The sequence below is a fragment of the Lethenteron reissneri genome, chromosome 27, assembly GCF_015708825.2.
Source record: "Lethenteron reissneri isolate LAM-NWPU_2019-01 chromosome 27, ASM1570882v1, whole genome shotgun sequence".
NCBI classification, from domain to species: Eukaryota; Metazoa; Chordata; class Hyperoartia; order Petromyzontiformes; family Petromyzontidae; genus Lethenteron; species Lethenteron reissneri.
Window position 1 is genome coordinate 6,461,309 of NC_083805.1, and position 27,564 is coordinate 6,488,872.

General features: G+C 39.7%; 1 protein-coding gene across 1 annotated transcript; it reads left to right on the top strand.

Annotated features, from left to right (window-relative positions):
• The first annotated feature begins 277 nt into the window (after positions 1-277).
• ERCC6L (ERCC excision repair 6 like, spindle assembly checkpoint helicase) lies at positions 278-22,553 on the top strand. The gene is made up of 30 exons (XM_061561267.1): positions 278-484; positions 1,352-1,439; positions 1,575-1,697; positions 2,116-2,303; positions 2,605-2,730; positions 2,894-3,056; positions 3,941-4,069; positions 4,543-4,635; positions 5,108-5,295; positions 5,624-5,741; positions 6,209-6,330; positions 6,826-6,901; positions 8,308-8,433; positions 10,379-10,492; positions 10,725-10,861; positions 12,460-12,561; positions 13,590-13,738; positions 15,276-15,373; positions 16,671-16,827; positions 17,297-17,412; positions 17,828-17,897; positions 18,277-18,366; positions 18,534-18,771; positions 18,869-18,943; positions 19,609-19,672; positions 19,818-19,907; positions 20,608-20,689; positions 20,817-21,290; positions 21,908-22,139; positions 22,433-22,553. Exons 1-30 carry the CDS (start codon positions 465-467, stop codon positions 22,536-22,538), a joined length of 3,954 nt encoding a protein of 1,317 aa, XP_061417251.1. The 5' UTR covers positions 278-464; the 3' UTR covers positions 22,539-22,553.
• Positions 22,554-27,564: the final 5,011 nt, after the last annotated feature.

Here is a 27,564-nt window from a genome sequence, read left to right on the forward strand (position 1 = left end):
ATATATCCTACAACAAAATAGATGGTCTGGAAGAATGTATTTTTCCGGGAATTTGGGATTCATATTCTTGGATTGCCATAAGGAATCGAAATCACAATCGATTCTTCGATCACGACTCCAAACGCATTGGAATCGCCCACCCCGAGTGCTGTTCTCAACGAGCCACGTCACGTGGGGGACGGGGGGGGGGAGTGTTGGTGCCGTCCAATTAAATTCAAACGTTCGCTGCCCCCCCGCACCCCCCAAGTATCGCGATAACTTGGGAGCCGCAGTGCAACGTATGGGGGTGCTCGGGCGCAGTTCTCGCGAGATTTCGCGTTCAACGGAGGAGTGGCCCACGAAGGCTGCGTGACGAATTGGCGCCATTTGTGTGAACTTTTGAATTTGTAAAGCGTCGAGCGCGGTCGTCTCCCTCGTCCGGCGGCTTCGTCGTGGACCTGCGAGGGCGAATTCTTTGACCGGCAATGTCGACGAGCGACTCCAGGTACACGTTAGCTTTTGTTTGGTCGCGGTCCGGCGACGTTTTGGCGCGAAATAAGAAACGTGGCGAGGAGGATGAGGATGAGGTCGTGGGGGTGACTTCGTTACATCGCCACCGTCGTCGCCGCCACGACCACAGGGGGAAGGAAGGATGGATGTGAGGGAGATGGAGCGTGCAGTTGCTGAGGTGGATCCTGCGTCCAGCAGTGGAGTGAACGCGGCCCCGTCGTGGCTGGCCTCGGAGCAAAGTTGGTTCGCTTTCAGATGGCGCTCGAAGGGTCTCTTCCGATACGAGGAAGCCGCTGTGGCAACTTTAATAAACAATCCCGATTGAGAGAGTTCAACGTACATACTCAAAGGGGGGCGGCGGATGGGGTGGTGTGTTGCCACTTTATAATGAGGCCAGAGCGATTCACCGTCTGCGAGCGCGCACGACTCTTTCATACAAATATAGGCCGTAAGAATCGGCTCATCATCACCTTCGGTGGTCGATAAATCGGGATGCCTCTGCGCTGCGTGTGAGCATTTGACGGTAAATGGGACCCCCCCTCTCCCATTGTAAAAGGGGGGCATTTGTATCGCTAAGCCTCCGGTGGTTTTAGCGCTTCGAAATGCACGGGGGGGGGGGGGGAGTTGTGGTGTAAATAATCCATCGTGATAATATCGATTGGGAATATCACCACCACCACTGTTTGCTCCTTATCACATGGACTTGTACGCTGTGCCTCCTAACCTTGTGATCGGCTCACAACGGCAGAACTTTGTGGGCTCTTCTAGACGGTACGCACGTGTTTTGTTGTTGGGATGTTTTGTGTCCTTTGTCATTCCTGACCCTTTCCTCTCTGTGTGCGTGTGCTGTGTGTACGTGAAGCAATGGAAGGGAAAGGGACACGGGTCAGATGTCTGGCCGTGAGATGGAAGAAGAAGAGGACAACCCTGACGCTGTGAAATACCGAAAGGTGGGGTGAAACTGTTTTTGCCCACAGTGGTCAACATGGAGATGACAAATCCACACGCGCGCACACGCAGCCATTCAATGCATTAAAAGGTTAGGGGTCTTGTTTTCAACGTTTGTGTGTGTGTTTTTTTTACAGTATGTCATGCGGTCCAAGGATGCCCTGCGAAGTGAAAACTTGACTGCCGCCGTGCATTGCTTGAAGAAGGCGTACAAGATCTATGCAAGCAAAAAGCTAGAGCTCAAGATAAAGACGTTGGAGGTTGTGGCCGCATTTACATGCATCTTTAACATCAGAAATGCAATCCAGCAGGCCACGTTTTGATGATATAATGTAATTTGCAGCCGTGTTAATCCATTGTAATTATTTTGGTATTGCCTATAATATAACCATTTACGAGGTATTTATATGATAACTTTTGTGCCGTTGCCTAAATATACAAAATAATGTTGTCGACTCAAACTATTTTCGGGCTAACATTAAAACTATTTAGATTGAATCAATAATTTGAATGTTACACATGCTTTTTCATTGTGTTTAATTTTTAAGGAATGCATGCCAGTATTTGTGACAGGATATTACTTTCCTGCACATTGATGGATAGGGTTGTTTGGTTATTTCCATGAATGCAGTGTTTGATGAAAGTTTACAAAATCTGTGAAATGGCTTTACATTCCAGGAAGTTTTGAAAGCTGCTATCAGCAGTGATGATGAAGAAGATGAGTATATCAACGTCCTTGGCTCAGGATTTCATTTATACCATGAACTTCATGACCAGCTGTATTCTCATCAGCTTGTGGGTGTTGCCTGGCTTTACAACTTATTCAAGAATAAGCGTAAAGGTGGTATACTTGCCGATGACATGGGGTAAGTGTACATCCAGTACTCCTGCAAATAAAAAAGTGACCATTTTTATATATAAAGTACCAAAGAATATTAATTCCTGCAGTCACGAAAGTTTTAAGTCAAAAGTGACCATTTCGTATAACTACAAGCAAGGTGTAGTGTAGGGGATTTTCGTCGTTGAAGGTTAAGTTTTTGTATGCATTGATCAAATTTGGTTGTTTTTAACGTTTGATTAATGCAAAAACATTAATTTCACTTCGTACGACATGAATACAATGTGGTGGATGGTATTGACTTGCTGGTGTTTTTTGTTTTTTCTTAGACTTGGCAAGACTATTCAAGTCATTTCTTTTCTTTCGGGCATGTTTGATGCTTCACTTTTTGGCCATGTTCTCCTGGTCATGCCCACCACTCTAATGAGCATTTGGATTTCTGAATTTGATAAGTGGTGAGTTATATATTTTTAAGAATAGGCTTTTTTTTATAACCGGCACTCTTTGTTACTGCTCTTAACAGTAATTGCATAATTTCAACAATTTTGTTTCTTGGTTATTCAGTTAAAATAGTAATGAAGAAAACATACTCTCTACTTCATACTTTCTGCCTCGCAGGGCACCAGGAATCACGGTCCGAGAGTTCTATGGCAGCAAAAATGAGCGAACGAGAAACTTGCAAAAAGTTCAACGGACGCAGGGAGTTGTTATCACCTCATACCAGCTCCTTGTGAATAACTGGCATGAGCTGTCCACATACCAAGGACACGAGTTCATCTGGGTGAGCAGTTGTTGTTAGCTTGCATTGTAATTTTGGCTCTGTTGTTTTTGGGTAATGTTTGGTTTTATATTACGTCATTCATGAAAATTGCATCTTACATTTGCTGAGGAACTGCAGACCGATACAACATCCCCCTGGCAACGAGGCACTGCCATCAATTAACCAAGCGATTCAGTCCTCTTGTTATATTAACATTTATTTGGCCAATTGATGAGTGTGTAGACATGTGTGATCAAACTGGAGCACCTGAAGAAACCCCACATGTGGGAGGTGGCAACACTTTTATCCCACACAGAAGGAACGGACGATATTAGGCCGCACTATGCCGTACCACATTCTACTGGCAACATTTGTTTGATTTGCCAACCCTTTCCTCCACGGTTCTGGATTACAGGCATGCTCCACCACTGCCTGCCTACTTAAAAATCCATTGACAATGCAAATCGAGATGTATTACCTCGTTTAAAGTGACCTCTGTGGCTAGCATATGGCTACTAGCTATTATTGATGGGATACGTGGCAGAAATGCAAGATGCATAATCGTGACATGCTGGTAAATTTACTGTGCCTGAGTAAATGACATTCACAGGTGCAGTGTATTTCAGCTTGTCACAGTAATATTATGTCAGTCACATTCATGTTATCTGAAGGGTTTTTTTTTCCCAAAGCATGGCCAGGACAATTTATACTGTTCACTTTGAAAATGTACTTGAGTAATGCACATTACATTTAACATGATGATATATATGGTTCTATCTGTTTATTTTTATATATGGTTTGAATGCGTTGGTGCATTATAATTCACAAAATATTACCTTGCCCTTTGTTCAGTATTGTAAATATTCACATATTTTATTTTTTTTGCTCACGATGTCATCGTCTAGGATGCAATGTTTCTGGACGAAGGGCATAAAATAAAGACGTCATCAACCAAGACGGCCAAGAGTGCTCATGCCATTCCAGCACATTTCCGTATGGTTTTGACAGGGACACCAGTGCAGAACAACTTAAAGGTTGGTGTGAAAGTGAAAAATAACTCGCTGTGTTTCATCATTACTGCTGCCTTATATATATATATAATCCAGGCCGACGTTTTGAACAATTGTTTTTCAGAAAAATATTACGAGGCAGTATTTATGACGAATGCGGTTTGTTTTGTTTCTCAGTTTAATACCACTGCAAACACAATACACAGTATCTGTATTGTTTTATTTTAATCTGAATGTTTGTTGTTTAAGGTATTCACTGCATGCAAGTTTATTAGATATTAAACACGCCAGTCTTAACAAAACTGTTTTATATAAGCAGCTGCATCTAATTATAATTCTACATTTGCAATAAAAATGCTTCAATCAAATGTTCAATAATTTGATCATGTTTTTGTAAATCCTCCAATTTTTAAACCAACATTTGACATTCGGCATGCAATTTATCGCTTGGCATTTGTTTTCTAACTTAATCTCCGTTTTAACCTTTACTTCTGTAGGAAATTTGGGCATTGTTTGACTTTGTGTGTGAGGGGTCACTGCTGGGCACATCCAAAACCTTTAAGATGGAATATGAAAACCCAATCACAAAGGTTTGTTTGTTTGTTTGCTGTGCAATGCTTCAATTACATGTTGTGTACAAATTGCTAAATTAAATTAACTGAACATTTTAATCTGGAACATGTGTGCTCAAACTGTATAGTTATTAACGATATGAAATAGCCACTTGATGACTTTCCTTGCGGGATTGAGTTGTCATTTTGGGTTGCAATTACGTTTATTTTTAGAACTGGGGTGAATGCAGCAGCCTGTAAATGGCTGGAAGGATCATTTGGACCCATTGAATAAAACATATAAATTAATAAATAAAGTACATGTATTTGCACATTCTTTGGTGAATGCAATGTGACCTTAAGAATTGATGTTCATGGATTAATGCACTGTTATGTAAAATGGTATATGAAAGACGGTCCTGGCTTGGTAATTTTTTATTTCTGGACCGAATTGCCTAACCGCATTACAGATGAGCACATGGACAATGTTGGCTGTGGTGTGTGGATTCAGGCACGCCAAAAGGATGCCACTGTTGGTGAGAAAGCACTGGGTACGAGAATGGCGGAAAACCTGCAAGAGCTCATTGGGCCGTATTTTCTTCGCCGAACAAAAGCTGAAGTACAGTCGAAGGAACTTCATGCGAAGCAGCTCCGGGATAACAAAGAAAATGATCCTACAGTAGGCAACGTGGATCAGAGGTATTAATGCTTTCCTGTAGAAGTGTATTGTTCATGTAAAAATGTCATTGACATTTATGATCTTGAGATTTGTATAATTTAGTGCTATTAGTATTAATAAATAATTATTCTTGGTTCTTTCGGTACAGTCACGTAGAAGGGAAATATTATTTTATTATTTCCCTTCTACGTGACTTTACCGAAATCACCAAGAATATGAATCCCTGCAGTCACGAAAGCTTTAAATCGAAATTGCAAAAAGTATTGCTTTGAAAAATGGATCTTGTTAACGGAACTATGAAAGCTGTATTCAATCGATTTTCCTTTTATATACATTTTTCGATGCCAGAGTTCAAATAGAGATGCCTACCCTGACAAGAAAAAACGACCTGATTGTATGGGTTCACCTAAGCCCAGTGCAAGAACAAATCTATCGAGACTTCCAAAATCTGGACGACATCAAAGAGGTATGTAAGACCTGCCTGCCCTTTAGAACTAAAGACCTTTAGAAATCCTTCAAGCAATGCACCAAGCAATTGTACAACAGACCTTTTTTGTACTTTCATTTCTTGGAATTTCCCTTTGGACAAATAAAGCATTTACTTCAAGAAACACTGGTGGAGATCAGTTGCACAAAGTATGAAATCGATTTTGTATAAAATAAAAAACATGCACATGGTTTTGAAGGAATGATACGTTTTTGTTTTGAGAAATGTCAAACTGATGCTTACATGGATGGAATTATAATGCACGCACTAAAATATAAGATGCATCTTTGCAATCGTGTAGCATAGTAACAGTTAATTTCCATGCATTTGGCAATAGAGTAAAATCAACATTACAATACGAAAATTCCCTCTGGTTCACTGACAGTCGAAAGTAAAGTAATTGTTGCAGACCAGCGTTACAGTTTGTTGTGGTGCTTGTCATTTAGCTGCTGGACTCCACACGCTCCCCACTTGTTGCACTTGGCATCCTCAAGAAGATTTGTGTTCACCCGCGTCTGCTGCCAGAAAGGGCCTGTGCTCAGCTGGGGCTCAATCAGCAGTTTGGCAGGTCAGTGTTTAATATTTAACTGTTACGAGTAATAAAATATAAATGTTGTGCCACTTAGAGTAAAGAAACATGATCAGTCCTTACATAGTGAAGAAAGCTGGACGCAAGCAAAGTAACACATCGCATCACTATGCATACCATAAAAACAAAAAATTAACGGTGCCAATTTTGATCTGAAATCGTTCAAACGGTCATAGTTTTTGTTTTATTGGCAGTTGGGGTGGCCTGTCCGTCAGTGTGCGAGCCATTGGCACAATTTGCACGAGGTCGGCGATGCAGTTTCGAAGCTATCCAGTAATCTCAAAGGAATTCCATGAAACGTCTTGGTTGTTTGACCCTATGACATGCCACATTCTAGTATAGCAAAAGAAAATATCTGAAAGATATCATTAACCAAACTAGCATTTTTACTTAATGCAATTGTTTTACTAATGTGTCTAAATGTTCATAATTTGTAAAGCTTATTTTAAAAGTACCACGTGAACTTTTTTTCAGAATTGCACCGGAGGGTCTTGAAAGTAACTGGTTTTTATCCAGCATCAAGAATGTTCCTCCCAAGACCTTGATAGAGGTAAAGGCTGGGAGCTACATACAATACTTGACATTCATAATAAAGGTTTTTGGGTTAGATCGCGTTATTTATTAATGTGTTGCAACCCTCCGCCACCCGACACGGTCAATCAGTAAAAAATGTGTCACGTTGACAAAAGACTATTTCACTAGTTTAGCGCACCGGTGTGTTGAAGAGTGGATCCACAACATTTAGAATTTGAGTAGTACGACGTTTCACTGGAAATTACATCCAGCATCTTCAGGCGATTTGCCAGAATAGTGAAGCCATCCACCTGCTTCCGGTCTTAAATAGTGCAGGATGACGTCATCATTGTTGAACCCCATCAGGATTCGAGATCAGAGGCGGAGATGAGGGTGTATGGAATTATGTAATTGATCAATAATCAGCCACTTAGCATGTGACTCACCTGTAAGGAATTGCAATGTGTTGTGTATTACTTAGCTATACTCAGCGCAGCCTGGAAGCGTATTATTATCACAGCGATTACAATTATTTTGAATTCTTCTCATTTTCAATTGATTCTCGGACTAATCTTGCCCAGTAATAATTAGTTCTGCACAACACTTAAACGTGATAATAATCAATTGAATGTCCTTGTTGGCAAGCAAGCTCTGCCACCGCTGACAGCTGTGTTTGGGAGAATTTAATGTTCCTTTGGTGTTCTTTTAATCTTACGCTAATGTTACCTCTCGTCTGTCCAATATAACACTTACCGCATAAGCAATTGATCTGTTGCCAACTTCGGTAATTCATCTTTAGTACAAGACACTAGTTTTTGAATTTTGTGTACCGTACCAAATCTCACTTTAATGTTTTGCTTTTGCAAAACACGGGCTAGTTTGTCAGTAACTCCCGAGATACATGGTATTTTAATTGTTTTGATAATCACTTTCAGCAGTATTGTTGTTCGATCTTGATTTGGCATTGAATGCTCTGTTAATTTGAGCATTATTGTAGCCATCCAGCCTTGGTGCTTTAACATGTTTGATCTCTTTCCCTAAACTTTCACCATCTGACACTGTCTTTTCCCGATGTATGAGTGTCTTGAGAGAGGATTTCTGTGCTGGGTGGTGATGTGGTGGATGGCTTCACTAATCTGGCAAATCGCCCGAAGATGCTGGATGTAATTTTCAGCTAAACGTCGTACTCAAATTGTAAATGTTGTGGATCCACTCTTCAACACACCGATGCGCTAAAGTAGTGAAATATTTGTCTTGTCAACGTGACACATTTTTTACCTTTTTATTATGAATAATACTGGTCGCGAAAGCCTACGTGTTAAATACTTGACATGTTAAACACAATTTTGTGATAACATCTAGGAACATTAGTTACATTGGAAGGCCTTTGGTAGTTTTGTACAAATGTGAATTGTGTACGTGTGACGTTCTTGTGAGTTGCAGGAGTCTGGCAAGTTGACGTTTCTGATTGGACTACTTGAGCGTTTGCGCCAAGAGGGTCACCGAACGCTGGTGTTTTCTCAGTCACTCAAGATGCTGGATATCATCGATCACATCCTAAAACATCAGGTGAGATTGGGTTGTGGTGTAATAAACCACTGCGACGACGATCTGTGTCTACTTTATTATTTATTCATTCCTTGACAGCTGGACAGCTCCGCGCTCTTCACCCTGACACGGCTGCACTCCCGTTCCGCGCGGTTAGATGTTGTTGCTCGCGCCGGCTCGCTCACACCTTTCCCTGCTCCTGCGCCGCCGCTGGCAGGCGGCTCGCAAGGAGGAAGCCTCCGGCCCGCCACGTGGCCGCTGGCGTTCTGGAGGCGCGAGACGTGGTCTCGCTCCCTGGCTCCACACACTGACCCCGAGCCCCTTCCGGCTTTCCCCTATATCCCCTGACCTACGTCACCAAGCCCCGCCTACAGCCACGCCCTCTCACGACCCTTCTAGATGGTTACTCCCCGGAGCCTTTGAGCCAGAGGTCGCAAACGGGTCTTGATTCCTTACCCGGACCCGGCCGCACCAGGGTCGCAAACGTGTACCCGTACCCGGCTGTACGCGTACCCTACCCGTACCCGGCCGGGTACGGGTATCGGGTACCTGATTGCGACCTCTGGGATGAAGCCATGTTGCAGGCGTGGGTGGGTTGATTCTAGGAACTTGAATTGTGAGAAGAGACAAGACGTTGGGAAATGAGTGACAAACAGTTACTCACCAGTGACTCACGGTCTACCCGTACCCAGCCGCACCAGGGTCGCAAACGGGTACCCGTACCTGGCCAGGTACGGGTAGCCGGGTATCGGGTAGGGTATCGGGTAACCGGTTGCGACCTCTGCTTTGAGCTCCGTCCTTGAACTTCGGCTCGTCCCTCTGATTAGTTGATGGCCCAGGCGGTGGATCCTATCCCAGCGATCGTCGGTGAACTCTCGTATTAAAGTGGTATGACTATTAAAGCCTAATTATTTGATGGTACTGCTTTGGCAGTGGTGCAAGAACCACAACTGGGCAAACCTTAACACATTGGAAAAATATGAAACAGGTGGTGTTTTCTGCCAATGCCCCTTAAATCGTGGATACCAGAGCACGTAGGAGGCCAACGTGCGAGGTATCTCTGGCCTGTGTTATGGAGAAGGGCCATTACCCAAAATATTGCTGATTGTCTGTTTTCCTTTTTTAAGGTAGTTTTATTGATGAATGTGAGTTTTAGTTGAAGCCAAATGTAATTTTGTGCATGCAGGATTCCCAGTGATACTTGTTCACAATAACTTTGTCACCGACATTTTATTGCAACCACCAATCTTTGCAACAGATTTGTTCTCCAGGACTAGTTTAATTAATTCTATGTTTTAAATATTCGGATTAATAGTCGTCGGTCTTTTTGTAAGTTGCAGCACTCGTGAGGGAGGTTTCCATTTGAAGCGAATTTTGAGGTTGTAGATTAATTTCTATTGCCCAGTGGACAAGTAATTTTAGGGGTTTTTTTTTCATGGCTGGATCATAAAATCTAGTTTTCCCAGATGTGGCTAATATAAGTACTCAAATTGTAAATGTTGTTGCTTCAACACACCGGTGGGCTAAAGCAGTGAACTATTTGTCTTTGTCAACGTGACACATTTTTACTGATTGGCCGTGTCGGGTGGTGGAGGGTTACGACACATTTATAAATAAACGCGATCTAAACCCAAAAATCGTTGATTATGAATATAATTTGTCCTATACTCAGAAGTTTTCTATGTAATAAATGTGCTTACAAGTAAATGTATTTTCTTCACTGGTGGTAATATTTATCAAACCTATTTTTTTAGAGAAGCTTTTTTTGTTAATGTATTACTTGTATCCCTTGGAGAGAAAAAAAACTGAAGTAAAATTACATTTTGTTAACATGATTCATGTTTTGTTTACTGCCAAGACTCAAAAAGCAATAACACGAATTAACATAATGTTGAATATTATATCACATTACCTTTCATCACTTTGAAGTGAATGCTTTTTAAAAATGTTTTGTTATGTTTTGAAGGGCTTTAAGGTGATGAGAATTGATGGAACAATAACGCATATCAGTGAAAGAGAGAAACGTGTCCAAACGTTTCAGAAGGACTCTGCATTCAATGTGTTTCTGCTCACTACGCAGGTAAGTGGAGTGTTACGTGCATTTTTTTCGAATATACCCATAGTTGGCTTCACCTGTTTTCAAGGGCAATACCAATTCACAATTGGTGGTGGGTGGTGGTGAACATCGGCCAAAGCAAATTAACATTTCTTTGTTATTTGGTTGTGTTAGTGATTTGGCACTTATACTATTTAAAATCACCTTAACTTTTCGATATTATTATGACTGATTTTGTAATATCTTTGCTCGCCAGGTGGGTGGAGTTGGGCTGACACTTACTGCTGCAAATCGTGTCGTGATTCTTGATCCGAGTTGGAACCCAGCAACCGATGCCCAAGCAGTGGATCGTGCATATCGCATTGGACAAACTGACAATGTCATCATCTACCGGTAGAGTTTGAGGTCTTGTGCGAGAAAACTTAACATATGTAACCTAGGGATGTTTATTTCATATGGCTTGTGGAAAATAAATGTTTTTAAGCTATAAAAATTTTGAATTTTGATTTTTTCTTAAGGGTAAGAGATATTCTTGACACGTTGATAATTACATTTTTTTTTTATTGTGTAACATTTTAGAGGGTAATGTCCAAGCCAAATTCATACATTTCCAGTATACTATACTCTTTGGTTCTTTCGGTAAATCACGTAGGTAGAAAAATAATAGATCACGACGTTTCGATCACAACACAAGCAATCGTCATCAGGTGGGACAACCACAGCAAGGAAAAACTGCTGAAGTAGGCGAGAGATTTGCCGTGGTATGAGGTTTACATAGGCCTCGGCAGTAGGGGGGAGAGAGAAGGGGGGGGGAGGCAGGGCAGAAAGTGGACTCTGCAGTAGCACCCGGGCCACTGGAGTGAAGTGGGCCACCGCAGCAGCACTGGAGAGGTCGGCTTCAGGGGGGGGGGGGGAGGAGGCGGGGCAGAAAGTATACTATTAATACATTATTAAGATAATCTTAATGGTACTTCATGTCGATCCTTGATTCTCTTGATCTCCCCAGCTTATCCCTCAGTCTACGCAACCTGGCTCTGTATATTACTATCTTCGCCAATGCCTCCATCTCATCCGGTACCATTGTCTTAGCTCTGAAGACTGCTGTCACTAATCCTGAAAAAAAAGACATTTAACCCGAACATCTCTTTAATACTCTGTTTGATCTCAAATCCCACCTTTACTTGGTGAGGTCCTCGATCGGGTTATTGTCTGCCCTTGTAACCGAACGCCTCTTCTAACATGATGAATTTTCCCAGTTCAGTCTAGTTTCTGCCAGGGGTATTTTAATGAAATTGCTCTCCTATGAGTGGTCGGTTATATTTTTTGGATTGGATCATAGTCTTAATTATCCTCAGCCTTTCTGCTGCTTTTGACACCACAAACCAACTCCCATTCTCCTTGATTGACTGAACTCATCTCTCTCTGCCTACCTCCCCCCTCTGATCTCATTCCACTCCAATCTATACACAGTCTACTCCAGGAACCAGACTTCCAAATCCCCCAGTCAACCTCAGAGGGAGGACACTCATTTTTGTCTGCTGTTCACATAGTCTTCTGTATAACTCTAGCTTTCCCCAGCCATTTGTGATGTTGACTCCATTGATCAACTTCTTGAGTCTTTTGGTAAAGTCACGTAGAAGGGAAATAATAAAATAATAAAAATAAACATAATCAAATAAAAATTATCACGACGTTTCGGCCACAACACAAGCAGCCGTTCTCGGGTGGCTTTACCGAAAGAACCAAGAAGATGAATCCCTGCAGTCACGAAAGCTTTAAATCGAAATAAAAATCCATTGATCAAGTTAAGGCTCATGCCCTTAATTTTCCTTTTGCTTATTGATGACTGTCTTTTCATAAATTAAATGTACCCATCAATGTAACGTACCCAGTGTTTTGAAACGCAGTCACATTTGGTTGCTATATAAATCCAAATTGTATTGTACCCAGCATTTTCTTGTGCAATAATGTTGTTTATTCATTGTCCCTAGGCTGATTACCTGTGGGACCATGGAAGAAAAGATCTACCGCCGCCAAATATTCAAGGAGTCTCTGATCAGGCAAACAACTGGCGATAAAAAAAATCCCTTCAGGTAATAGCTGTATTCCGTCACTCGCAGTACACCTATATTTTGACCCAGAGTGTTTTTGTCACCTTGGTTGCCAAAGAATCTCCCATTTCATTCTAGATTTGAGGTTTTCGTGACTGCAGGGATCCATACTCTTTGGTTCTTTCGGTAAAGTCACGTAGGTATAAAATAAATTAAATCACGACGTTTCGATTGCAACACAAGCAATCCTCATCAGGTGTGAAAACTACAGCAAGGAAATGTCTGTCTTGCCATTCAAATGAATCGAATTATTTGACTGCTTAAAGATTGTCCAGTATACCCCTTAAATTTTGAATGGAATGCAATAAAATCACCATTTTAAATAAATGTGAACTTTGGCACAATAGGGCATCGGCTATAGAATACCTATGCAATTCCTGCATCTCCATTAAAATTATGTAACGATTGCCACTAGATGGCATGCTAACCCTTTTAGAATAGTGTACCATTTTTTTGAATGGATAATATTTTAATATTGCTTATAGGAGAATCAAGGTTCCTGTAAAAAATCTCCCACAGTAGAACGTGGTAGAGGAGTAGGATTTCCGCAGGAATAGCTCAGCATAAGCTATTTCAAAGCATTTTTAATCGAAGTTCTTAAAATTACAACTTTTTTGTAACCGGTGAAAGGGCTGAAAGCCTATAAGTAATGAGTACAGGGACTCCGTCTACTTACGAAATGAGTCGGGTTCCAAAGGTTGGTCGTAAGTCCAACTTTACTCCTGTCGATTCCTCTTCATAAATCAGCTTGTAACAGGCAATAGCATTGTTAACAGATGTCAGCACCTGACTAAACCTTTCAGTGTTTGGCTCCTGAGACTCGAAACAAACCGGTGTTTGACACCGAACAATCGCTGCCATTTATTGTGCGGCGGTCGAACTTGCGACTCTCAGTCCGAGCAGGCAACTGGACATACAGACCAGGTTTGTTCATATCTCCTGAAAGTTCGTAAATCGAATGTTTGTAAGTAGTGGAACCCCCCCTGTGTCCTTGTTTTTGGCTGCTTTAGGTATTTCTCCCAGCAGGAGCTCCGGGAGCTCTTCATTCTTGAAGATACAAAATCGTCCAGAACGCAGATTCATCTTCAGGGCATGCATTCGGCACAGCGCAAGACTGACACTACTCTGGACGAGCACATTGCCTACCTCCATACACTGGGTAAAACTACCTTTTGTTTACCTCTTCATGAAGTGACTTAATTCCACTTCAGATTTATTTTGCCATTTTCCTTGCAACAAATATTCATCAAATTGTTAAAATGAGCAGATTTTGAGATGTTTAACTCTATAGGTAATTTAACCAATTCTGATATTTGTGTAAGCTAAAGATGTATAAGCAAACGTGCTAATTCTTTATAGAAATATTTTTGTTACATGTGACCTTGAAAATTCTCGCTTTGATATTGTAATGTGCATGAAAACGAATGGAGCAGTGCACAGTTAGAATGCACTTGGTTTGGCCCATCTTAGCAATGCTCGTTAGCGGCATGGTGTAAATTGTGGGAAAAATGGATGATCAAACGAATCCTTGACATTCACGACAGTTTATTCGGCACAAATATAACTCGGAATAATGCGATACATTTACACTTATTTCTAACAAAGGTTGCGATCCACAAGTGTTTTGTGAATATGCTATTTATTTCCCTTACCTTCAACTCGCATTGACAATATAAAAAAAAAGTAAATGCTAAATCGTTTTTTCTCTAGAACTAAGCACTGCTTTCTTCTCAGGACTCGCTTGTTGAAGCTACCATCCCACCTCTGCTTGACTGCGATTGTAGCCCACAGATCCGCTTCAAACACCCCTTAATACGTTAATGGGGTTTTTTTCCATTCAGCTCTAAGAGTCCCCGTATATAACTCATCACGGAGCTATTTTCTTCAGCTGATGAAACTCGGTATTGCATAGATATCGACACTGGTTGATCTTCATCTACAATGTTCTTAAATCCAGATCGGCTCATTGTGTAACTGACATTCTTCATCCATTCAAAACAAATCCTCGAAACATTAGATGCACTTGAATTCCTTTTGACCATTCCCAGGTCGAGAACTCAGACTGGCTCTCAGGGCCTTGCACAGCACCCACATATTGGAATGTCCTCAATCTTAATATTATGCATTTATCTTGAGCATATGTTAAGGCCCTGTTATAGGTTTACCTCTGCCACATTTTCTAATGCTGTAACCAAGCCCTGTCTGAGGCTGCATATTTGCATATGTCTGGGACAAGATTTTTGACACTTAAATTTGTTTTAAACGCTTGTTTGCATTCGATTTTGGCATTTCATGTACATATTTTTAGTTTCTGCGCATGTTGTTTGCACTTTGGATTATGGTCGTCTTTGTAAAAATACTTGCTCAGTGGGGCTCAGCAGTGGAAATAAATTCATATTTTATGTATTACATGTAGCAAACTTACAAATTTATGAAATTAACTCTTTTTTACAAGCGTTAAATGCTAAATTTGGGAGGGGAAAATGAACAATATTGAATTATTATTTTGGACTCTATGAAAGGAAGATTTTATAAACTGGCTCTTGCAGCTTTGCTGCTTAATGTTGATTGAATAAGTAGGGTTTTTTTACAATCATTAACTTTTCAAAATTAATACCATAAATCCAAAATATGCTATTGGTTTTTGATGGTGTATTTTTGTAATCACATGCTTTTTTCTTTTCTTTGTTTTAAAGACATGTTTGGGATCTCCGATCATGATCTTATGTACTCCTGTGAAGAAACGAATGCTGAGAATGTTGAAGAAGCAGGTGCGGACTACATTGAGAAACGGGTAAGGCACTTGAAGTGAGGGAGGCCTTGTTGCTGTTTTGTGATGAAATAAAAAATAATTTCTTTAAGTATCAGGTGAGAATATAATTTTCCTAAAATGGTAAATACAATGACTGTACATTTACCTATTCAAGGCAAACTACGAAATAATTTTTACAGGATATGCAATTCTTCTGTCAGATGTAAATAGCAACATTTACTCAGGCGGGATCAAGTTTTGATAGAAAGTCAGGAACATCGTCGTATACAAAGTTAACTTTGGTTATCATGCAGGGAAATATGATGCAAGGGGCAACTGTGAACGATATGTTCCATTGTTCGAGATTTGACAAAAGTAGTGTGCTGATTGTCTTTTAATCGCCACGTTTGCATCACATGTTTACATCATCCATGGGAAGTCCTAATGCGATTTTAATGATCACCGACTGCCGCTGGGATAGTGTGAAGCCAGGAGGTTCAACCGAAGGATATTCAGTTTGGTTCTGATGCCAGCAAGGGCCTCTGCTGTTGTCCGTTGGTTGGCATGATTTTATCCTCGCTGGTGGCAGGCGGGCAAGGTCTTTGTGGATGGGTAGTGTTGTGTTTGTAATGGCCTTTTTGTTTTCTTGCAACGTGGCATTCTCGCATCTGTTCAGCTGGGTATCGATCAGGTTCATGTGCAAGCTGCTTCCCCAAACTGCTGCGCAGTGCTTAGCTGGAGAGTATTTAAACTAAAGTATTATATTTGCAGGTAAGGCTCACTGAGCTATATAGCTCTTTTTCAGAAGCGACCTGGCCACAAATGATAGCTCAACAAAGTGGCTTATCACGTGGGTGATCCTCCTCCCATAGAAATGCACGTTTAGTGTGCTCTTTGGACATGGAACATGCAGTTGGACAGCATTGCCCTCGCATTTTCCGCTGCCAGTGCAGTAGCTGAGAGCTTCAGCAGGAGGCCCTTTTGCCAGACGGTGTCATAGTTGGCAGACAGGTCTGCACAGGCCACAGCCGTGTTTAATTTCTTCTCGTAGCCTATTTCAACACGCAATGCGAAATGTAAACACTTTGTCACAGCATCTTTTATTTCGTTTGAACCCAGCCTTCTTGGTGGTGTAACTCTCTCGTAAAGAGGGAGACACTCTTAAGAGCATGCATTGATTGCCATGTGGAATACACATTGGATATTTTTTTCAAAGGAGCCAATGAATTTGGCCACTTTATAAAATGAAGTCTAAAAAATAACGCCATCAGAAGGGCATGACCTTATCAAATCCACTATTGTGTGACTGTGTCGTTTGTTCATCTTGGTCACGGAACAGGTGCGCAAGGCACAGGAGATAATGGCAGCAGAATCCGAAGTGAACCAGCAGTTCCGCAAGCAAATTCTGGCCGGTACTGAACCGCCACGAGGCCTGGACACACATCAAGGAACAAGCAAGGATCGTACCAGAAAAAACAAAACAAAACCTGAACCAGGTAAGTCCTTGGTTCTTCTTGTCCAGTTGTACTATTGTCCAACACATTATACTGGTAGGAACCTCCTGGTTACACCAGCCCACAGGGGATTATTGTGTCCATCTGTCATGCATCCAAAAATGGGTGGGGAGGGGAGGGTGGGGAGGGGCTGGTGGGGAGGGTTTGGGGGTGGGAGGGGTGGGGCTGGGTGGGGAGGGGCTGGTCACCCCGTGGTGCCCTTATAAAACTCAACGTTTAACCTACTCACGCCGGCTTGTGCCCGCCTTCACAGTCGGGCATATTTGCGGTATACACCACGCCGCCGTTGACCCTGGCCATTGACCAAGCAACCCAACGTTCCTACCAGCTCCCTCCGCAGGAATGTGTTTTTATTGAGGCTAAATGCAACGATCTTAGTCCCATGGATGCACGACTGACAAACAGCTTTTATTTGAAAAGTTATTAATGACACCGTATTTTATCTTAACAGAGTTTGAGGATGAAATGGGATCTTATGAATCTCTGAAGGAGCCAAGCCACAAGCAGGAAGAAAATGACGTTATTGTAATCAGCCAGGATATGGTGGACTTGACTTTGGAGGATGAGGTTAGTAAACCAACAATGAAATCATGGATCCAGAAGTGTGCTATAAGGGATAGTAACTAATATAAGAATATTGCAGATGCATTTTATGAAAATGTAATTAGTTGGATAAAATGTTGGAAACTGAGAGACCTTTATGCCTCATCAACTTTGTAAAGTAGCTGACAATGATATATATTTCTTCAAGTAATTTTTTGCGTGTCAAACTTAGTTCGCATTGAATGTAGCCAACCATGCTAATGGGACGTTATTTCAATGCACATTTTTATTTGTTTCAATGCAGAGCCAGTAAATAAAATACAATAAAAATCTTTTTTTGCAATTGTTTGGAATAATGTAGGGGTTTAAATAGATATTTTTTGTATATCAGTTGAAAAGGGACATCATTGAGACTTTGAGCCTGTGTGTTGTCTGGCAGGTTGATCTGGCGAATCCGAACATCTCAAATATCGGAGCGCTTTCTAAAAAGTCCACCATAGAAGTTGAAGGTTTGTTGTGTGCTTCAAGTTGAACCTCATTTGTTGTCTGATGTATTTATTATCTTGTATTGGGAGTACTTACGGTCTCTCTTAACTATGGGTGTAATGGTGATGGTCTCAGAAAAAATCGTTAAATACTTGTATTGGTTATGATAAATGCTCATTGAAACCAATGCATTTCGATTATTTTTCAACCTGGGAACACGCTAAACTTTAACCAGGGTACTAATGTGAAAGTGCCAAAAGAAACACGCAGCCCTAAACTTGTTTCTGCTTTTGTTGGAGGATGAGAATGAGTCCCCTTCTCAGTTAATGGACCTGCACGTGAATCGGCTTGTTTGGGGACTTGATAGGAAAACCCCTAACAAAAGCTCTTTTGTTTCCCCAGCAAGTGCATTTAACCTCATCCTTGATAAAAGTGAGGAGGAGGAGGAAGAGGAAGAGAAGGAGGAGGAAAATGCTGTGGATGTTTCTCCAGGTACAAATTATTACATGCTTTGTGTAGGAATATGTTATCTCTTCAGGAAGCTTATATCACGTAAAAATGATTTTCACAATGAATATTAATATAAAATAAACTTTTACTTGACATCTTATTACGAATATTTGGAACAGAATGTAATTCGCTTGCGTGTTTTTTTTTAGCACATACCACTGGAGATGTTCATTGTGATACTGAAATCAACTCTATCTCCATGATAGAGGAGGAGTCCCAATCAGTCAAAAGCCATGCCAACTCGCTGTCCCATGTGGAGAGTGACATCCAAAGTGTCGCTTCGGAGCTGCGTTTGGCTGGACACAGCAAAGCGTCATTTAGTTCTGAATCCAGACATGAAGATGAAGATGACGATAATATAGTTTGTGTAAAAAAGACACGAATAAGGTTGGAATTGTCTTTTTTTTCCCCTTTGCATTTAAAAATTATGTTTGTCACCCTTAATATTTTTACATGTCCATTTAACATTGCTTTTCTTTCACAGGATTCTGGAAAGTAGCGATGAGGATGATGACGTACAAGAGGTTATGTCTGCATGCTTGACGAATCGTGAAAAAAGGTGCTCTTTTTAGATTACCTTGGGTCAAACCATGTACAGCACTAGGTAGTTGCTGACAGGTTGGATTTTTTATTTTTGAAAAAGTAAAATTGTGAGTTATTAAAATGGACCTTTTTTAAAGAATTCATGCGACCAGGAAACATTAATATTGTACTGTTGTAGGGAAATCCTGCATTTTCTCACTATCTCCTTGATTTTCAAATCCGGAAATAACAACCCCATGTCGTGTCATGTGGGTTATGGCTCATACTTCATTCACCATGGCGGTCAGTAAAGGGTTACCAAAGGGGTTTGGCAGGGACAAGATTGGTTCAGGTATTACACCTTACTAATAGTAGCCATGGCCGGTGATTGAGCTTGAGTTTCTGGGTTATAAATGGAGTGTGCTAACCACAGTGCCACCATGTTCTCCCACAGTTAAATACATAACAGTACCAAAAAATAAAACGTCTTTTTTTTAGTAAGTGTCGAAATGATATATGCATTTGAAATCATTGAGACACTTGGTGTGCTTAATGTGAATGTCACTTTTATTCTTGCTCTAATATCGCTGGGCTTTTTTACATCAAAAATTTGAGACGTATTTTTTGCGTGTTTTAAATTAAACTAAACATTGTTTTGACTGCAGCTTGACCCGATGTTAAGGTACTTTTTTCCATTTACAGACGAAGCCACACTTCGACTCCCACACGAGCAAATGTTCATGGGAACTCTTTACCTGCGTGCGAGGTTTGTTCAAACCAATAAGCCATTTCTTTGTAAACACATGGAATATCCAAAATCTCTGTGTATATTCATTCGTGGTGTAACAATGCCCTTAACACAATGACAACTATTGTATTATTTGCGTAATATTTTTCATGTTTTCATTCAGGTTTTGGCAGCTGAGCTTTCCTTCAAATTAAATCGACGGCGCTCAGTGTCATCTAATCTGTCCGTCTGCAAGATCTTAGATTCTGACCAGGTACAATCTTTGACAGTGCCTATTTAGAAGAAGTGTAGAGATGCGTCAACTGAGATTAGCTTCCCAACTATGTAAATTAACAGCCCACCATATTAAATGTGTATTAACTTGAGTAACATTTAGACAACTTAAATTTCGATTTAAAGCTTTCGTGACTGCAGGGATTCATCTTCTTGGTTCTTTCGGTAAAGTCACGTAGAAGGGAAGTAATAAAATAATAAATATAAAACATAATAAAATAATTCTCACGACGTTTCGGCCACAACGCAAGCAGCCGTCCTCAGGTGAAGACCAGGTCTGTCGAGGAGACAGCGAGACAGCGTCTCCCCCGACAGACCTGGTCTTCACCTGAGGACGGCTGCTTGCGTTGTGGCCGAAACGTCGTGAGAATTATTTTATTATGTTTTATTTTTATTATTTTATTACTTCCCTTCTTCGTGACTTTACCGAAAGAACCAAGAAGATTTAGACAACTTAATGCTGATAAAATGTTTGCAATGGTGCAAATGCACAAGTAATACAATTCAACATTTTTGTTAATAACATTTTCTAAAAGGAAAATGTACTCTATTTAAATGTATAATCACTTGTCTGGGGAACACATGCGAGTTAATTAGCAATTTTAGTTGTCGGATTATAATTTGGAAGTGCATTTAGAAAGGTGCATAGGTAATGCTTTTGTGTTAAATTGTGTGTTTAGTTTGGCAAAGCTTTGGAAGTCTCTTCTGAAGATGAAGATTCTCCAATAATGAAGATGCAGTTGTCAAACGATGTATGCAAAGGTGACTATTTCTATTTTAATTTCTATCGGTCATGTCAACCAATGATTTTAAAGTAGTTGAAAGCATTAGTTTTATTAATTTATTTCACTAGGTCTATAAAATCCATGTTTGTGAATTCCCTTTCCAGATGAAAATAATCTCCACCCATGCCACCGAGGAAATGTGGCGGAATCACCAGCTATTGACACGAATGATGACGTCGTGAGCTATCAAAGCAAAGACTTAGAATCTTCTGTCAGCGATTGCGAGTCTCGGAAAAATGGTTCCGCTACTCCTGTTGATGATGAGCCGTGCTCATTAAAACCAATGCAATTAGATGATACATTTTCAATGGAGAAAACGCCAAACTTTAACCAGGGTTTCAACGTGAAAGTGCCAAAAGACATTCACAGCCTTGGACTTGTTTCTTCTTTGTTGGAGGATGAGAATGAGTCCCCTTCTCAGCAGCTCATGGGCCTGCAAGTGAACAGGCTTATGTCTGAGACTCTGGAAAACACACCTCGCAGCTCATTTTCTTCCTCGGCAAGTGCATTTAATCTTGTCCTTGATGAGAGTGAGGAGGAAGAAGGAGAGGAGGAAAGTGCTGTGGATGTTTCTCCAGGTACCGATAAAAACATGCTTTGTGTAAGGTACATTTTCTGAGAATATTCTCGGAGTCCTAAATTGATAACAGTTTATTTTGCTCGCACTCTTCGAATGGTGTGTGTAAGAATCTGTTTCAATTTGTGTTGTATGTAATGGGTTGCTGTGCTTCCTACAGCTACTAGAGGTGCTACCATTAACCACGTTAACCACGTTAATGGTAGCACCTAGAATTTGCGAGGAGGAAAATTTTAATATATTGCTTGGTGCAGCATACTATTTCGGCCAATTTCATGTGCATACCCATTTTCATGCGTATTTGTTTACACCACACAACAAAATAATGTTTTAAAGTTAAAATCCTCCCTAATCAACTGCTCGCTGAGGTCTCCTGTAAAATCGAGTAATAATTCGAACGTACTGCTATTGATAATAAAAAAAAAGTGAAACAAAGTTATTCGTTTAATATTCTAAGTACAACTAATCTATTGATCAAGAATATCTCATTTTTTCAGGGAGACTAATTCTCTTAATTTTTTATAAAATAATTACATCAATGTAAAAAAAATTGTACTTGAGGTCTTGTTACTAATATTTGGAATGAAATGTTATTCTCACGTGTGTTTTCTTTTTTAGAGCGTACCACTGGCGACGTCAATCACGATACTGAAATTAACTCCATGATGGAAAATTCCCAATCATTTTTGACAAGCTATACAAGTTCGCTGTCCCATGTGGAGAATGACATTCAGAGTGCGGATGCAGCTTCGGAGCTGCCTTTTTCTGGACAGAGCCAAGGACCATTTAGTTCTGAATCCAAACATTATGACGACGATAGCATCGTTATTGTCAAAAGGACTAAAACAAGGTTGGAATTTCGATTTAAAGCTTTCGTGACTGCAGGGATTCATCTTCTTGGTTCTTTCGGTAAAGTCACGTAGAAGGGAAGTAATAAAATAATAAATATAAAACATAATAAAATAATTCTCACGACATTTCGGCCACAACGCAAGCAGCCGTCTTCAGGTGAAAACCAGGTCTGTCGAGGTGACTTTACCGAAAGAACCAAGAAGGTTGGAATTGTTTTTTTCTTTTGCATATCAACAGTATTTGACATTCTGAGTATTTTCGGTGTGCGTTAACTTTGCTTTTACTTTACAGAAGGATTCTGGAAAGTGATGGCGATGACGATGATGATTACAACGATGACGTAGAAGAGGCTACGTCTGCAATTTTGAAAAGTCCAATAAAAAGGTGCTCTATTTAAGATTACCATTAGGTCAGGGGTCGGCAACTAAAATAACGAGCCGTTTTTGTTATAATTTGGAACAAAAACCCCCTCTATCTAGAGCCGGTGGTCCTTAATAATGTCGTGAAGCAGTCCTTAAAGAGCTGCATGTGGCTCCGGAGCAGAATGTTCCTGACCCCCTACCCTAGGTCAAACCATGTACTGCATTATCCATATTCTTGGGTCTTTCGGTAAAGTCACGTAGATAAGTTGAAAGAAAATGACAAAATAACAAAAAACGACAACGTTTCAATCGCAACACAAGCAATCGTCATGGTCAATAAACCACATGGCATGGAGTTATGCTACAATATACATGTGTCAGGGTAATACATTAATTACATAACGATTGCCTGTGTTGCGATCGAAACGTCGTAGTTTTTTGTTATTTTCATTTAACCTATCTACGTGCCTTTACCAAAAGACCCAAGAATATTAATTCCTGCAGTCACGAAAGCTTTAAGGCAATGCATTATCCAAAATATAGGTTTTTGGGGATATATTGGTCGCGAAAGCCTACGTGTTAAATATACTGCATTAGTAATGCTGACAGGTTGAATTCGTTTTTTTAAACGTTAAATTATAAGTTATTAATGTTGATCATGTAAATATTTTTTTACCCTGACACATGTATATTGTAGCATAACTCCATGTCATGTGCCAGTCGGCGCAAGGTTCTTGAAAAGGGGTTGGGGGAGGACCAGGATAGGTTCATGCTGTTAACCCCACGGTGCTTACCGCTTTTTCCCCAGTGTTAAATATTTAACGCTGATTCACGTGTAGAGCACCAAAAGCATGCTTAATTTATTAAAGTGTCACTAATATAATATGGAGATGAAATGAATTGGATACTTTTGGTATGCTAAAAAGGTGAATGTCATGATTGTATTATTGCTGGAATGACTGGACTTTTATTTTTTAATTTTTCACATCCATTGCATGTTTTAAATGAAATGCAACAATGTTTTGACTGCACCTTGATTTTATATTAAGGTACTTTTTTTCATTTACAGACAAAGTAAGTGCTTCGATTCCCATACAAGCAATAGTTCATGAGAACTCTTGGTCTACAAACGAGGTTTGTTCAAGCCATAAGGCACTTGTTTGTAAACACATGGAATATCCAAAAGCTGTATATGCATCAGTGATGAAACAATGCCCCATATTCTCTATTTGCACCTTCCTTCAGTGCTAATAGACATGTGGAGCAAATACCCTTTTGAAAACAGGTCCTAGGATGAGTTTCCTTAGTTATGTTACGAAAAATATTTTGTCTCTTCCGTCAGCACTGCTTGCTGCGTGTTCTCACTTGTAAGCGCTGTTTATATTTTTGGATATTCTTGTTTTTTTAGTGAACACTTTCTCCAGGACAGAGCGCTATAACGAATTGGCGTTATACATGGCCTATGCTTGGCAAGGCTTGCCTGTATACAATAGTAAAAAAAAAAAATCATTTATTAAGTTCAGTTTTCCAAAGAACTCAACCTTCTGTCATGGGCCTCTTCATTTATTTATCTTTCTCTACATTTAGGTGTTTACAAATTTTTTTGGTGTTTTTCCAGTGGTCCTTCTGACAGAAATCTCCAATTTATTGGCAAACTTTTATTTTGCTCCTTTATCTTGAGCCCAACTTGGCAAACTTTGTTAAGGTCTTACATGTTTTCCTGTTACATTCGAACTGGTCATGACATCTTTTTCAGAAAATTTTAGATGGTTAATATTTTCCTAATTTATATGTATGCCTTCTACAATTTAATTTCCATAAAATATATTTTGTTCCTGACTTAACTTTCCTGACTGCAGGAATTCATATTCTTGGTTCTTTCGGTAAAGTCACGTAGATAGAAAATTAAAATAAAATAAAATTTCATTAAAAAATAATGAATTGAAATTAATAAAAGCAAAAAAAACACGACGTTGCGAACGCAACACAAGCGGTCTTCATCAGGCGGAGAGAAGAGAAAAAATATTTTTAAAACCCATTATTTTTTATTTTTTGTTTCAATTTTATTTTATTCTTTTAATTTAGTTTTCTATCTACGTGACTTTACCGAAAGAACCAAGAATATATTTTGTTCCTGTAAATAACTTCAGCTAGTGTCTTCTTGTCTAACTCTCCGATAATATAATAGTTTAGTAAGCATAAAGGTGTTGAATTGTCATTTTTATGCTGGTAGTTATTGTGCATATATGCCATATTTAAAGGTTATATGCAGACTAATTTATAATTAAATATTCCTCTGTAATAGTATTATATTCCAGTAAACAAGTCAGCAGTTCTCCTGCTGTGTTGGTGTCACCTGATGACGATTGCTTGTGTTGCGATCGAAACGTCGTGATCTATTATTTTTCTACCTACGTGACTTTACCGAAATAACCAAAGAGTATGGATTCCTGCAGTCACGAAGGCTTCAAATCAAGTTAATCTCAGTAAATATGTTCAGCATGAGTACCTAATTTAATATGTAATTACATTTATTAAAGTAGGTAAGTGGGGAATATTGTCAATTTTAATTTATTAAATTAAAGTGAGATTTTGTGGCCGAGTGGGCTACAACGTCCAAATTTTGAGCTGACATTGAGATCCTGGATTCGTATGTTGAAAGCTGCTCATTATTACAACGGTATTCAGCTGTAGACCGTTAGTTGTCTCAGCCCAGTTGGCAGTGACCTTTGTCGTCTTCCTCTGCTAAAGTGACCTGATCCTTTTGAGATTTAAAACAAAACTCACTGACTTACTACATTGCACAGGAAGACCCATCACTGTTCAAATGTGTTTGGAGTCATACCAGAATATGCATTTGTAAATTAAGTTTTTGTGTCCTAAATCCATGCATAAAGGCATTGTATAAATGTAAATGTGTGTCGTGAACTGCAGACCACCTGTATTTTTTTTCTAAATTTGAAAAAACTTTTTTTCTGACAAAAAAATACATAAAATCAACATTTTATTGAATAAAAATGTTTAACATTTTTGCGCTTCAAAAAATATGCTTAAAAAAATCCGGACAGAATAACAGACAAACTCACACTTGCTCCATTATCGTACGATTTAAAAATGGGTTCTATTCGAAGGGTAAATGAATCCAGAAGTAATTCAATTGCTCAGGTTTGATTGCTCTCTTGAAGAACATGTTCTTAATGAAAGCACTGTGATAGGTTCTCAATTTAATATCAACCTAATGTGAACATTTTTTACTTAAATCATTCGGGTACAGCATCCAAGGTGCATCCATTCCATGTAATCTCCCTGAATACAAGTACTTGGAAACAAAGACTGTTGGGTGTCGTGCTGGCCACACCACCCTCTCTTGCACTGTACCAATATTAATAGGTGCGAGTCAAGGGCATTTTTGTCCCAGCAGTCTATCATGCTATGCAGGGGATCATTCCCTGTTGCTTATGGTATGGTGTGGGTCTGTATATAATGCTTTTTTAAAATGTACCAGACCAAACAGCCTCGTACAGAACTGTCTGAATCTAAGACTTTTTTTGAGAAATAAATACCATCATTAGAGTTATGGTATTATCCTAAGCACCGTTTTATAACTTTATACACATTTGATAAATCGACTGATACAATCATATATTTTTTACAGGAGACGGAAGATAGTAATCTTGAAGAAGATAGTGCGAGTAAAGAGGAATTTTCAATTGAAGAATATACAAAGATTGAGCCTGAAAAGAATCGGACTGCAGAGTCTAAAGATGCCGAGGCATATGCGACTTTAAGAGACAGTGATTCGAACTTAGATTTGTCAGACTTTTCTAGCGAAGGTAAGCCCATTTTCTTTTGATGTTCAAACTGTGTCATGGCTTTAGTATGACCACTTGTGTTATTGCACCTGATTGGCAGTTTGCATTTCCCTTTGCTGGAGGGGTATGCATTTTTGCAGATTCATGTCTTGTATAGTGGACATTTTAATTGCTTTACAGGGGTGTCATAAAGTCCCTATTTTATTGAAATCAAAGCCGTTTAGGGTAAATTATGCAATAATATGATCAGAGGTATATTTATTAATAACACTTAAGCATTGGATTCTACACGAGCACCATCAATATCTCTGCACGGATAATTTGTCAGCTGCATTGCGGAATACAATTTGCAGCATCTGTCACGTTATTATTTTTGTAACTGTGCCACTCTCATCAGATCTTGCCGATCTGTTTGATACACCTCCGACTGGATAAAGTTCCATGCAACGAAAATCCGAAGGGGTTGAATCCGGAGATGGAGCTGTCCCAGGGCCAGTTGCCGCTGCATCCAATCCAGAAATTTGGAATACGTTCATTAAGCTACTCCGGAAATGTTTTACCCCTATTACGCGTTCGTGTACATTTCATATTAATAGGGTCCTGAAATGAAAGATATACCATTTAAAATAGATAGGGACTTCATGGACAACCCTGTATTCGTGTTTAAAAGTTGTCAGTACAGTAGTAATTTACAGTGAATAATAAACAATTATAATTTCTAGTAGCTGATTAGCAGGGAAAAGTATTTGCTTTTTGAAAGTTGTGGAGCTGTGTTGTCATTGTAAAGAACACCACTTTAGCTTCACAAACTGCACAAGGTAACGCATGACTTGCTGGATTTCTTCTACTTTTAATGAGTGCTTATTTCCACTTTGTGGAATAAACCCGGCAAGTAATGAGTCTCAAAATGTTTTACCTTCATTTAACGTTTTGCCATTAAAAGTGTGTGAATTGATATTTCACTGTTATTAGTGGAATGTTGTACCTGTGTGTCGGTGATGGTGCCTGGTGTAATACAAATAGAATGTTAGAATTATTCCTTGTAGGATTAGCTGCTGTTTGCAGAGAATTAAACACAAAATCACACGTGCCCCTTCTGGCAGAGGTTGCCTCGTCTTGTTATAAGATGTAGCCATCACAACATAACATAGCTGTAATGAATTTGGATTTAAAACTTTCCCTTCTACGTGACTTTACCGAAAGAAGCAAGAATATAAAGCTGTAATGGTTAACCAACTGTTTGTTTATT